Source organism: Engystomops pustulosus, chromosome 1 (assembly GCF_040894005.1).
Source record: "Engystomops pustulosus chromosome 1, aEngPut4.maternal, whole genome shotgun sequence".
In the NCBI taxonomy this organism is placed as follows: domain Eukaryota; kingdom Metazoa; phylum Chordata; class Amphibia; order Anura; family Leptodactylidae; genus Engystomops; species Engystomops pustulosus.
This window is the reverse complement of record NC_092411.1, coordinates 215,311,185-215,324,978: the sequence shown is the minus strand read 5'-3', so window position 1 is coordinate 215,324,978 and position 13,794 is coordinate 215,311,185. Positions and strand designations below refer to the sequence as shown.

General features: G+C 40.5%; 2 protein-coding genes across 6 annotated transcripts; one reads left to right on the top strand and one right to left on the bottom strand.

The window, feature by feature from the left end:
* Window positions 1–567: 567 nt before the first annotated feature.
* Window positions 568–5,172, bottom strand: BBS12 (Bardet-Biedl syndrome 12). The gene is made up of 2 exons (XM_072119368.1): window positions 4,693–5,172; window positions 568–3,089 (listed from the first exon to the last, which is right to left on the bottom strand). Exons 1-2 carry the CDS (start codon window positions 4,846–4,848, stop codon window positions 1,098–1,100), a joined length of 2,148 nt encoding a protein of 715 aa, XP_071975469.1. The 5' UTR covers window positions 4,849–5,172; the 3' UTR covers window positions 568–1,097.
* On the top strand, window positions 4,839–13,672 carry LOC140073543 (uncharacterized). Of its 5 annotated transcripts, none has more exons than XM_072119372.1 (5): window positions 4,839–4,914; window positions 8,829–8,978; window positions 9,634–9,762; window positions 9,840–9,977; window positions 12,226–13,672. In XM_072119372.1, exons 2-5 carry the CDS (start codon window positions 8,838–8,840, stop codon window positions 12,313–12,315), a joined length of 498 nt encoding a protein of 165 aa, XP_071975473.1. In that variant the 5' UTR covers window positions 4,839–4,914; window positions 8,829–8,837; the 3' UTR covers window positions 12,316–13,672. The 5 variants fall into 5 exon arrangements, with proteins under 5 accessions (XP_071975473.1, XP_071975474.1, XP_071975472.1 ...); XM_072119373.1 differs by lacking the exon at window positions 4,839–4,914 and adding an exon at window positions 4,942–5,088; XM_072119371.1 differs by lacking the exon at window positions 4,839–4,914 and adding an exon at window positions 4,945–5,112.
* The last annotated feature ends 122 nt before the right edge of the window (window positions 13,673–13,794 follow it).

The following is a 13,794-nucleotide window of genomic DNA, read 5'->3' as shown; positions in this document are numbered from 1 at the left end:
CCACCTGTAATACACTTCCTGTTCTGCCACTATGTACAGCACCACTGGGGACATTATATATTGGGGCATAATGAAGGTAGCATTACAAAACAGGGCATTATAAATGGGGCAGTAACGTAGAGAGCATTATAAAAGGGGGCATAGCGAGATAGGGTATTATAAATGTGGTTATAATAGAGCAAGCAATTTAAAAGGAAGCATGAGGAGAGGGACACTATAAATAGGATCATAATGTGAGGTGGAATTAGGTATTGGGTAGAACTGAGTTAGGTTCATTAGTCTTGGGCTCTAAAACAATTTTAATATTGATGGGAAAATTATTTGCCGACCCCTGACCTAAAGGGTCAATCAACATACCTTACAGGCAATCAGGCAAATTGAACCCCTGGTCAATTATAGCCATGGATAGTTTCTAGAGGAGTCAATTTGCGGGATTGGAACTTCGGCATCAATCTGGCAATGTATCCGGGTTGCAATCGCAAACATCGGGTCAATTCATCTCTAATTACAAGCAAGCAATCTCATTTGCAAGTTTTATTTTTTTTTTCAGGGAAGATGTGGAAAAACAACAATGCAGAAAATGTTCTCACGCTCCATAACAAAACTTTTCTAACCAGAAAGAGCCGATACAAAATGAAATTTGACATTGCAAAGGATCAAGCTATAACTGTTTACTATTTGTAAACTATTTGTTTACTCCTTAGAGCAAGCAGATGAGAAAGAAAGTGAGACAGGAGCAGGAAATAGGCATTTACATAGGCCAATAATAATAATAAAAAAATATTTACAATTGTCCAGTATGAACATGTCCGGTACTACTACTCTTTCTACTGATTAACCTTTCAGAGGATTTGCTTACAATGCATTTCCTCATGGAGGCAGGCAGCCCTGCGCAGGTTCTAAAACTAGCACAAAAGGATATCAAACCAACCTGGGGGCATAATATCCCTTTAAAGAGGCCCTTTTGGTCCCTGTAGATGTTAAAGTAGCCAGAATTTGATAATATTGCAACAAGAATAAATGACTTGTGTAAAATAATATGCATACAATACAAACAGTTTTTGTTCACTTGTTTAATTACAAAAAGGATAGAAATTTCATAGAAAAACATAATTGCCACTTGAAGATTCTCCCTCAATGATCTGTTTTTGTGTGGAACCTGTAATGATCTCTGCATCTGATTGAAGTACAGTGAGAACTAAATGCAGAGCACTGCGCCATGCCTCCACCTTTGGATTAACATCATCATAGACTGTGACCTTTCTATGGTGCATCTGAAGTTTTTCATCATCAATCAGCTCAACCTTTTTGGAGTACTCATTAAACACGTATGAAGAAGGAGAAGAGCTAGTACCAATGTTTTGGAGTTCTTTCTGTATAAAAGTCATAGCTTCAAATTCTGAAGCATATTCACCCATGTTAAAAAGAAGAGTAGAAATATACAGAATCCAGCCCTTGGCAAGACACTGATAGATAGAAGATTTGTAGTGGACCATGGAGTAGGACAACCAAGATGGCGTGCAGAAATGTGGTCCTCCGTTTACGAAGTTTCCCTCAAGCTTTCGAAGATAATGAAGACAGAAAAGTTCAACTGCACCACCACCAGGAAACACTTTTTGGTCAAGCAAAGCATTATGTAGTCTATGAGTACACGCCCAAAACTGATCCTCTATTATTTGCATTTTAGGCAGCAGTCTGCAGCTTACCAGTACAGTAACCAGATTTATGTTATGTGCATGGAAATTCACAGCAATTGTTTGACTGGATTCTGGGCTCCATTGTGGACATAATTTGGCAATCACTTCACATCCTATGCTATAGTGACTTATCTGTGTGAGGTAAGTCACTGGTTCAGCACCTGTGCAGTCACTAAATGCCTGAAGAATGTTTGGCTTTACGTGAGTAATAATAAGAGTGTTTTGGTTCAGGCATTGCATGATAAGCTGTGGACAAGCATCACCCCTCACTAGAATTAGGTTAATATTAGCTTCAACTATTCTCTGACATGCTGTACTTATCCATGTGTCTTCCCATGTTCTTCTTTCATTGACGCCAAATTGAGACACGGATTTCAAATTTGCTGATTTATTAAAGCCAAGATGTCGATATATTTCTGTGAGATCTCCATCCAAAAGTAGAATTTTCAGAGGTTTACCCTCCAAGTTGCGGACAACTGTAGCATACTCTTGTTTCAATAATGTCACATATCCAAAGGAAACACTTGAGATTACTTCAGGTACACCCCTTAAAAAGCATATATTTAGACGAGAAGCTTGGAAGAGATCTTTAGTCACAAATAATTCATGTGCAGTTTCATGTAGAAGAGTACCAGCCTTCTCCACAAGCTCCATTGCCTCCGAATTTCCATGACTTAAAGACTGTGTCAGATCTTCTAAGCTGTGGCTACTGATTTGTGAAGAGTTCTGAAAGCTGCTTGTTTTTGGCATCGAGAAGTGTCTACTTCGAGACAGTTTGCTCATGTGGCTTCCTTGACTATGTAAGTTTCCTTTACTAGGTGGGGTTGTTTGAACGTACTTTAAGGTTTTAGGACTGTGTCCCAGACATTCAAGACCAAAGTTTCCATCTCTAGAAGAAGAGAAGTTAGAACTTTTAGTCTTAGAAACATTATCACTCCCGCCGTCCACTACGGATACCCTATGAAAAGAGTTCTGCTTTGTGCCAAGTATATTATAAAGTGGAATGTGTAAAGCCTCAACGTGTTCAATACAAGAGTTGAGACCTTCTTGCATTCCTGAGACAATCAATGAAACAGGAACTCCATGGTGAAGACATTCAAGTACAGCTTTGCTCCACACGCCAACAAGGAAAAACAGTGTTGTTGTACCTGTTTTATATACTTTATGATGGGCTTGAATTGTTTCATTGAAGAGTTGTCCAACTGCACTGGATAAATCTAAACTTTCCAGAAGTCTAAATGGTGAACAAATCAAAGTGCTTTCTTGAGTATCCTGATCGTAAATGAACTTGTATGATTTCTGTGGTCCTAGGAAGGTCTTCACTGAAGATGAAATGTTGAATAATTCAATAAGTCCCAAGTGGCCTCCTAATTTAATAGCTGACATCACGGTCTAAGGTAAAGAAAACACCATCTGGTCATTTATGGCTGTAAATAGGTTTTGCACCTCAGATTTGTTACACAAGTAAGGGCATCAGTATAGCATAGAAGAAGTACATAGAAAATCATATGTTTCCCCATTACTTGCCACATGACTACAAACTACTACAAGTATGTAAAATCACAGGGAACTGTACTTTTGTAATCTGTTGTTAAAAGGCAAAAGAGTGGTGTTTCAGATATTTGGGAGCTATTTTCTGTTACAGGGGTCACCACCAGCAATAACTGTTTTTATATGTTTATAGATTTATTTATATTCATATCAGCAATAAGGAAGGGGGGAATTTAAATTTAAAGTTTACATTTTTTTTTATTATTATTTTACCTTTTTCCCAACTACTTTTTAGATACCCCAAGGCTACTTTAACCCTAAGGGGGTGGATCGCTCCTACCATATACTACAATATTACGGTATTACTTTAGTTGTAGAATTTGCTATGGATCTATAACAGTGCGTTTCTGGCACACTGTAATAAATCTATCTGAAAGTCCTGGAGCCTCATACAGATCATTGCTTCCCAATGACGGTAGTGATGATCCCATCCAAGATGGCAGTGCCTACGCAACTCAGGCAGTGAAATGGTTAACACCTGCAATCGGTACCAGCACCGATCATAGAAATCAGTAATGGGTGTTGGCAGTATAATGCAGCCAACAGCAGGGGCATAACTAGGAGAGGCTGGGCCCCATAGCAGACTTCTAAATGGGACCCCCCTAAAAAAAATTTACATATTTGTACACATTTTTACACACATACACAAACATTTATCCGCTGATATATACATTTATACACAGATCTGTCCCAGAAGGTGTTGAGAACATGTGGGAAGTACACAGCAGGAATTAGAGGTGAGCAATTCATAGTCGGTGTTGTCCTGCTGTTCCCTCCCTCTCCCCAGACATTTCTTATCTGAGCTGCTGATTCATGCTGTGTACTGTGGAAGATATGCACTGTTATATACATATTGTACTGTACATGGTGCAGCATAATATGTATATAATGTTGAACATTCTTGAGTCTCTCAGGTCAGATGCCGGGACCCCTGACACTGCGGGCAGCATAGCAGCTGCTACCGCTGTAGTTAAGCCCCTGCTCTGATATAAGATGGTGCTATGGAATTTTCTTCCAGTTTCCCAGTACATGGCATTGAATAGTAAATGGTGCCAGTAGCAACTTATCCCACTTTTATACGATTCAATGGAAAAATGATAAAGTTATGTCTTTCCTGAGGGTCTAGAAGCATCTCTATGACACACAGATGGGAGGCAGAATATGAGGCCGTGGCTGGACACTGTTTCATTAAAATGTTCAAATTTATTAAATGTATTGAAATAAAGGCGCGCTCATGGCCTCTCAGTCACACGGAGATTCATGTGCACTTTTCCAAGTTGCTGTTATCCACATTTTTTGGGATAATTTGTATCATGGAATGAATCAGACATGGAGAAGCTCAGCAGCAGCACTAGGAGAGAGTGACTACATCTTGTTTATACTTGCCCTCTGCACATATAACAACCCCCTTCGCGAACCCTACTGTTATGTGCTGCACTCTCACCCGATCACCCCTACAAGGGGACACTGTTGGTACGGTCGTCTGCAGAACAGTTACTCCGTTGTCATGAGAACCATCGCACAATTTGCTTCCGGTATTCCTGCAATAATGTTGCCTGTACGCGCTGCTGGAAACGGCGTCTTGATTGGTTATCACCATCTGATGTCATTGGTGAACCGGACCTGATTGAAATTGTCACCGCCCACCGCGAAAGTGTCCATTCAGGTGTTGTCTGGGTAACACATCGAGTCAGTGCGCATGTGCACAATTTATGGCCCGCGGTAGCGGGAACGCAGACTTCTTTTTATCATTGCGCTTGCGCACAGTGTTCTTTACTATAAACCCTTTGATCCCTCCCCAGTGAAATGTGGGAACGGCCAGAGAGCTCCAACCAATTAGGTGAAGAGGCGTGGCGTCGTCATGGTAATGCTGTAATTAGCGTCTGTTTTGGTAACGTTCTGCTGGGACGGCGGGCAGCGCGGGCGCCTGTAGTGACACCGTTGTGCCTGGGGGCGGGGCTCTTCTAGGCAGACCGCGAGGGGTTGGGCGGCTCCCGGGGGCAGTGTGTATTGGGCTGGAGAGCCGTATCCCAGTAACAGACGCGCTGTGCCAGGAGGACTGAGCTGTGCGCTCCCCGGGCGGCTCTCCAGGAAATAATGGTAGGTGCCGGAGCCCATTGTCTTCTATACGGGCCAGATATGGTGCATCTACAGGAGAAGCTGGTACAAGCACCTGCTGGACGTACTATGACTATGGCCCATTCTGCTTTATAAGGGATCACATGCACAACCTGCTGATATAACGGCCATGGACGGTGATCCATCATTGGGTGCAGCCTGGGAGATGTTCAGTCACTGCTGTCCATCTGCGCTAATATCTCTGCCCTTAAAGGGGTATTCCAGAAATAAGCATGATTAATACTCAAATGTATCATTAAACTATAATATGTAATTGTTATTTAAATTGTTTCCCCTTAGCAGAAATATGTTCGTGAACGACATGAGCCGGCTCCCGTCAGTGAGCCGATGGCTCATTGAACCTCGTCCCTAACCGTCTCACCAAGCCCTCATGTTGTGTGGTGTCGTTGACTTACTGGCCTGCGGGCTCCCTATTATATTTTGAATAGCAAGCCATTCAGGAGCCAGAAGAGCCGGCTCTTCTTAGTCACATGTCCTGCATGTCAGTGTGTTTGGTTTACAATCCTTCATTCTGGTGGTAGATTTCCTTTGAGGAGCTGCGAAGCTCAGATATCTTGGTAGACGGGACAACTCATGGAGTGAAGGTGTGTGTGAGTCAGAAGTAAAGGTGTGAGGCAGAGCTGGAGGTACAGGGGTGGCTATATGCAGTTACATGGGGCTGCAGTTAAAAAGCTGGAGGGACCTGAGGGATTTACATCGGACTGCATGTTTGGAGGCTGGGGGGACAGAATGGATGCATTTCTAAGGCACTATGTTGGAAGTATTATTTATTTTGTTGGCGGATTTAAAGGAGTTGTCTCGGCTTTGTTGATCTGTATGTTGGAGGAAAGAGTTGGTTTGTACTTGGTGGGCACATGGTAGGTCATACTGATATGGGGGGGGGGGGGGATTTATTACATGCTGGCGCATGGTATACCAGTTAAGTATGTGATACATCCAGTGTTGGGGTGATCAGCCATCTCAGTGGGGCTTATGTAATGTGCAGTGATGGCAGTTATACACACCTATAGTAGGTGAGAGAAATGTGAAGTTTATTAGTTGCCATTGCTGTGGTCACAGAGCAGGACAGTCTGTTAGATCATCACTAGGAGCAGAGCATGAGAAGGAGCAGCTGTTACTGAGGGCTCATGGGGATTGTAGTATCATGTGGCAGCCATCTTGCAGAGAACTCCACCTACTTTAGGAAGCACATACCATTTTGTGAATCACAAAAAAAACTATTTAGCTCCAATTTGTGATTTTCATTGAGTTTTGTTGCATTCATTTATTCATAGCATTATGGGATGTCCGTATTCCCAGAATACCCCTTTCAAGGGATTGTCCTTAGGTTGATGCTTTACATGGATGCTTTCATCCAAAAAACGCACCTCAACTGACAATTGGTAGTATGTGGTATTGCAGCTAAGCGTCAAACCTCCTGTCAACTCTTTTAATCTTCTGTTATTCACTACCCATTTTTACAAAAAAAAATCCATATTTATTTTTTAGCAATCTATCTGTATGTTTGGGTGACATACAATAATCTCTAATGTCACTGTTCATATATATATATATATATATATATATATATATATATATATATATATATTTCTGAGCAGGGGCTCTTTATATGCAGTATACACTGTTATTTTTTTTAGTCTGTTATTGGGTACATACTGTTTTTGATCACTTGTTCCTTGGCTCTGTTACTGTAGCTATGTAATAAGTCTGGTTCTGGTATGTTGCAAATCTGATTCTGCTAATGTATCTATGTATTAAGCCTTGTTCTGGTACATCTATGTCCAGATACAGTATCTAGTACTGTGTCTATGTCAGAGGTTTGATTCTGGCACAATATCAGCATGGCAAACTGGGTTCAGCTACTAGGGTCGGGCGTTTATTCAAATTTTGTCAGGGCGGAGCTAACAATTGAAACAGGAGCTGAACTGGAACGTTTCCTGCAGACTGTAGTAACATTAAAAATTTAAAGGGAACCTGTCACCACATTTTCACATATAGATCTGGCATAAAGTCTAAATACAGCCCTGAACACAAGGCATTGTTAATTTTTTTTTTTTTGACACAATATTTCCTATAAGTAAATAGAGCTTTATATGTCTGTAGGTGAATATTAGCAGACAGTACAAGGAGGCAGGACAGTGATTTGAAGAGACACAGAGATATCAGTCATAATAATGGGGCATGGTTCACTGGGAGAGAGAAGAGTCAAAAGCTAATTTGCAGATCATAAAATGGCTGTAATTAAGGTACAGATTCTCACTGGCAGCCTTGGAGAGAGAAGAGTCACAGCCAGCAGACAGGAGTCAGGAAAGCTAATCTGGATATAAGAAAAATGGCTGTAATTAAGGTACAGACCCTCACTGGCAGCTAATTTTAGGTGATATGGGGAGGACTTGTAACCCTTTATCAGCAGGCATTGTTAGTCAGGGTGGTAAAATTCTGGTTACATGTCTTCTTTAAGAGGGGATCACATGGAGAGACCTAGAGATAACTTGGATAGAAGTAGGAGTATTATAAAGATAGAGGAGCCACGGAGAGATGTTATCTGAAAAAAAAAGAAAAAATAGAAATTTGATAAGGTTTGAGAAAATTAAATCAAAAGTAGTAGCTGGGGACTGCCTGTATGGTTTGTCCAGTACTTTAAATTAAGTGCCTTACCTTCAGGCAGGACTCAGACTCTCTTGTGGCATATGGGAACTCCTTAGACTCCATCAATCAGATCTGAGGGCCATCAATATAAAATACTGGCGTACCCTTTAATATTGAGGTTTATTTTGGGCGCCTCTGAATGGCGACAGAAGATGTAAAATGTTTTCGTCCATTAATGGTAAAATGAGTAATATAATTGGTGAAATCCTGTAAGTGTGTCTTGTAGTATATTGTACTGTACCAGCGCAGTGATTGATGATGTTACCAGGATCTTACAACCCTCAAGGGATGAGGGTAACAAGCGCAATGTTTCCATAGCCTGTCAAGCAGTGTATGATAGTCACCCGAGGCGACTAGTGAGTCAGTATGGGATCATCATCATCTCTGCTTAACACTTCCAAGCCATTGCCTCCTCCACGATTGTTTGTGCCACCGATACGGACAACATATCCTTCTTTCAACCTACACGCTGGTCCGATGGTAATAAAATTTATACTGCTACCTGTAGAACATGAGATTTGTGGACCTAAATTTGTGTGAGCGCCCTTCTATGGTAGTCATGGCTGTGAAGGATGTTTTGAACAAATAGTAGTATTCCTACCCAGAGCTGATTTGGATTCTGCAGCCCTCTGTTGTTTAGTGCGTGGTATATGAACCCTAGAAAGTATGCGTTGGTTATAGAAGATATTGAGTGTTTTCTTTCATGTTTTACTATAAACTGACCATTTACATTTTATATAGCAAATTGTATCTGGAAGACATATTTTAATCAATTTTTCTATTGTTTATTAGGCATCTGTAATGAGAAAGCCTGGTCTTGCCCAACGTAAGAAAACTGGAGCGAAACCTGAATTAACTGAAGAACAGAAACAGGAGATCCGAGAAGCGTTTGACTTGTTTGACACAGATGGGTCTGGTACTATTGATGTTAAGGAGCTAAAGGTGGGTTCTGAACCATTCATTTGTTTCCCTGTAGTCCTTTTACCTCATATCTGCTTTACATTGTGCTTTATGTATGAGCATCAAACCGTATTATTATTTGATACTTGTATACGGTCCATCACCCCTGCCCTGATTGACTGCAGCGGGCCCATGCAAGTTACTGTCCAGTGGTTGGGGCCCTTTTTTTCAACACCCGGGAGAACACTTTTAATGGCTTGATGCTATTTTTGCTAATAGTTATAATACTTATTTTATCTTGTAATACTTGGGCTTCATTCACACTAGCATGTGGGCACATGTGGGTGCTTCCCCCTCCCCTCTCCATAGAAAATAGTTTGCTATTAGCTTGTTGCACTCACCTTACCGAGTCTTTGTGCCATAGCCGTCTATGGGGGACATATGTACGTTCCTCCGCCGGTCATGTGAATGAGCCCTTATGTAAATACTTAAGGGGCATTCCTTAACCTATTCATATCTCTTATTATGGACAATACATCTTCTGGTATGTAATAATCGTAGACGAAAACATGCCATTCTCTTTGCTACTTAGTTGAACTGCCAATAATGTCCTTGACCTTCTAAATAAACCACGGGGGGTCCTCACATTGGTGGGTGCTTGCTCTGTTCCATAATGTATGTATTTGCATTGTTACAGGTTGCCATGCGTGCTTTAGGTTTTGAGCCAAAGAAAGAAGAAATGAAAAAGATGATAGCCGACATTGATAAAGATGGTTCTGGCACCATTGACTTTGAGGATTTCTTATCTCTAATGACGCAGAAGATGGTATGTGGAAGACATTTTTCTATGTTCTGTTCTGTGCACAACTTCTTTCTACAACTTTGGTTTCTGTTTGCAACTAGAGTGAAAAAGACTCTAAAGAAGAAATCATGAAAGCTTTCCGCTTATTTGATGATGACGGCACAGGAAAGATTTCCTTTAAAAACTTAAAAAGGGTTGCCAAGGAATTGGGTGAAAACCTGACAGATGAAGAATTACAGGTATGTTGCATTGAAAGGATTTCTTCCTCTTATCAGACATCGGCAGGATATTGAGATGCGTGTCAGTGTCACGTAATAGCCTATAATGTAAATTGGATGCTTGTCATAATTGTTGTACAGTTCATACTTTCCTATTATCCCAGATTAATCGACAGTGTTTTGAAATGGTTTCAGGCATAGTTATAACTGGGGAGATAGTTACGTATATGTATGCCTTGTGACACACTGACAGAAAACTAGCTGACCTAATTGTAAATTTCTGGGGTCTTTTGAGTGCCAATGCTATTGTTGTTCAATGTATGTGGTGAAGCGCGGTGGCTTCCCTTATAGGCAGAAACCATGACGCATTTGTAGACTTACAAAACGCTCACATATCAGTATGACCACATGGTGCCCTCTTTATATCACCAGCTAATGCTACTATTTTGACGTACAATAAAAATGGGTTTGTATTTGTGGAGAAATTTTCTCAAGGCAGGATATAAGATAAAAAAAAATTAACCTATACTGCCCTTTGGGGAATCCCTGCTAGTCTCTGTACAAAAAGCTGTAGTGTGTAACAGCCTCAACTGCACATTACAAACCTAAAGGGATCATAAGCACAATTACCATGTATTTTTTTATCCTTCTGTGATTCAACATTTAAAATGTAACTTTAAAGCTAATGACAAAATTGTTTTGGCACAACTGGAGCCTTTGATACCTGTATCCTGCTGCTGGCTTCTTCCTAGCCTTTGATATCTGGTTTATTTTACTCTGGATTCAGATTCAGCTATTTCTGATGTGCACATTGGGCAAATGTGCGATTTTCCACATAGTAACTAATAAAGATGAAAATCCCCATATACTGCCATACAGTAGTATGGCAGTATATTGTAGGATCAGACAACCTGGGGTTAAAGATCTGAAAAATAGTAAAATTAAAAAAAAAACAACTAACAATTCAAACAGCGCCCACAGTTAAAAATACTGTTTTGACATTTTGAAAAATATAAAAAATTCAATACAGGCCGTATAATGCTAAAAATAGTAGTATTGAAAACGTCATCAAAAGTCCCATATAATGACACCACAGTTTTGTACACTGAAGTATGACAAAGTTGTTATCGCCAGATGTCAAAATGCTGAATTATATTTTTTTTTTTTTTTTTGTACAAGCGGTGTTAATTTTTGTAAATGTATGAAAACATTATAAAACCTATACAAATTTGGTATTCCCATAATCGTACTGACCCAAAGAATGAAGTATGTATGTCATTTGGGGCACACAGTAAAAGCTGTATAATTCAAGCCTACAAGAAAATGGTGCAAATGCATTTTTTTCACCATTTTTACCGCATTTTGGATTTTTTTCCCAGTACATGGCCTGAAATATTAAATACCAGCACTATGAAGTGCAATTGGTTACACAGAAACAAGCCCTCACACAGCTCTTTACATGAAAAAATAAAAAAAATTATAGATTCTTCAAGGTGGGGTTAAAGAGGTATTCTGGGAATACAAACGTGTGATACAAAAACATATAGGGGCACATTTACTTACCCGGTCCAGTCGCGATCCAGCGGCGGGTTCTCCGACGCTGATTCGGGTTCTGCCGGGATTCACTAAGGTCCGTGCGCCGATATTCACCAGGTGTCGCTGCTGCGCCGAGGTCCGCTGGAGTTCACCTGCTTTTTTCTGGTGTATGTGAGTGCTTGATCTTGCGACACAAATGGCTTTTTAAATTCTGCGGTTTTTCCGAATCCTTCGGGTTGTCCGGTGGCCACGTACCCGATTTCTTTCGCGCGAAAGTCAGCGCGAGTGCGCCAAAAATCGATCGTGTGCGCCACAATCCCGTGAAATACAGCGCAAAGCGGAAATATTCGGGAAAAACCCGACGGATTTGCGGCTGCGGACCCTTAGTAAATGTGCCCCATAATGCTATAAATGAATACACCAAAACTCATTGGGGGTGATTTATCTTAAGTGTCAGAGCCAATGGCAACCAATCAGAGCTCAGATTTCCCCACAGCTGTTTAGAAAATGAGCACTAAACTCTAATTGGTTTCCATGGGCAATTAGAACAGTTTTACCGGAGACGCTTCTGATAAATTTCCCCCAATGTCATTATGAGAAAAAATCAGATTCACAAAATGTTATTGTCTTTCTAAAGTGGAGTTATTTCCAAGATAGCCGCCATCTACAAGTACAAGTTCCATTATTCCTTATGTCCATGTTCTTAAAAATGTCACTATTTTGTTTTGATTAGGAAATGATTGATGAAGCCGATCGTGATGGAGATGGGGAAATTAATGAACAGGAATTCCTTAGGATCATGAGGAAGACAAGTCTTTACTAAATTGTTTCTGGCCAACATGTTAAAATGAATCTTTTATGAAGATTAAGGCTCGCAAACCATCACCAACCAGTTATCCAGGATAATGGGATCACAATGATGTCCTTATATTTCTTTGTATCGCCAAACGTCCCAGAATATAACTCTTCGAATGCTAAATACAAATTTATAGAGTCATGAAGGCTGAAAAAGAATTACGTTGAGTTGTTCCCTCCTGGGTCGTATGTTCCAACAGGAAGTATATAATCAGCTACCATCAGCAGTCTCTACCCCCCTACCCCTCCCCCTGATTTGTTTGATGTATCTGGACTAAGGGACATCCATCAAGCCAGGATGAGACATTACAACATGACCCTTCTCAGCCCTGTGAATCCTTTCAGGTCATGTAAATACAGCGTTAACATAACTTTTTCTGCATAAACCTAAATCTCCCAGAATATAGAGGGACCTCGTTGTAATCCTCACTAAGTGATTCTATATAATGGGTTAGTGACAACAGGTGGCCCTTAATCCTCAGCAAGAAGCAAGCATGATAAACCAGGGACACTTGCTCATAGACACCTACCACTGTGACTGTGGTAATCTTAGATTTTATTATACTTGACCTCCTGCCTTCTAAAATACACTTTTATAATTATGCTAAAGAGCCCCTTAGTGCTGCAGATTGACCGGCTGTTGAGCCTGCATGACATTGAACAGAACATGTCTCATCCTCCCCCCTGCTCTCTGCCTTCCTAGCAGCAGCAGGAAGTGCAGAGGGAGGGGAGACTAGATCTGCTCATTTTAACAACCAGTGAAAATGCATCACTGAGGGGCTCTGGAAACAGCCACCAGAGACCCTCAGACATATTAGCATAAATTAAAAAGTTTTATTTTAGTAGGAAGGAGGCCATGGATGACAGACATAAGATTATCACAGTGTCCCTGGTTTATCGTGGTGGGTTCTGATGGTAGATTTCCTTTAACATTGTGCAGAGATACAGGAAAGTAAACCAAAAAAAACCCTTTGAAGTGTCTTGTCCTAAGAGTTACATCTGGACTTGTTAATTTCAGAGCTTTATGTATTGAACTGCTCTAAGCCATCCTTTACATTAATTCTTGAAATGTGCCATTACTTGTCGCATGGCTTTACAACGTATCTATTAGCTGTGTGTGAACAGCTACATAGTAAAATGTGAGCATTAATATACATTTACTCCTGTCATATATAGACTAGTTATTTTTTTCCCATTGTGTCTTGACAGCTGTTCTTTTCTTTATATTGAATGAATGACTGGTGGCTCATTCATCACTCTTGGCTTTGTGTTTATGTACACTGTAGAATGGAAAATTTTGTAATAAACTTATTTTTTTTTAATGATCTCTGAGTTGTGTTTTAGCTGTTGGTTTGCATAAGAAATGGTGAATTTGGGGTTTTTTTTTGTAAGCCCCTACACTATTCACTAGGTGGTGCTCATGAGCTGCACCTTACATTTACACATG

What these genes read in the sequence shown, in the direction of transcription:
- BBS12 (XM_072119368.1), bottom strand. Translation starts at nt 4,848, where the DNA reads ATGGTGATAACCAATCAAGACGCCGTTTCCAGCAGCGCGTACAGGCAA. An exon ending in CCCCTTGTAGGGGTGATCGG is followed by an intron (nt 3,090 to 4,692) that starts GTGAGAGTGCAG and finishes TCTTTACCTTAG; the next exon opens with ACCGTGATGTCAGCTATTAA.
- LOC140073543 (XM_072119369.1), top strand. Translation starts at nt 8,403, where the DNA reads ATGGGATCATCATCATCTCTGCTTAACACTTCCAAGCCATTGCCTCCT. An exon ending in TTGATGTTAAGGAGCTAAAG is followed by an intron (nt 8,979 to 9,633) that starts GTGGGTTCTGAA and finishes GCATTGTTACAG; the next exon opens with GTTGCCATGCGTGCTTTAGG. An exon ending in TGACAGATGAAGAATTACAG is followed by an intron (nt 9,978 to 12,225) that starts GTATGTTGCATT and finishes TGTTTTGATTAG; the next exon opens with GAAATGATTGATGAAGCCGA.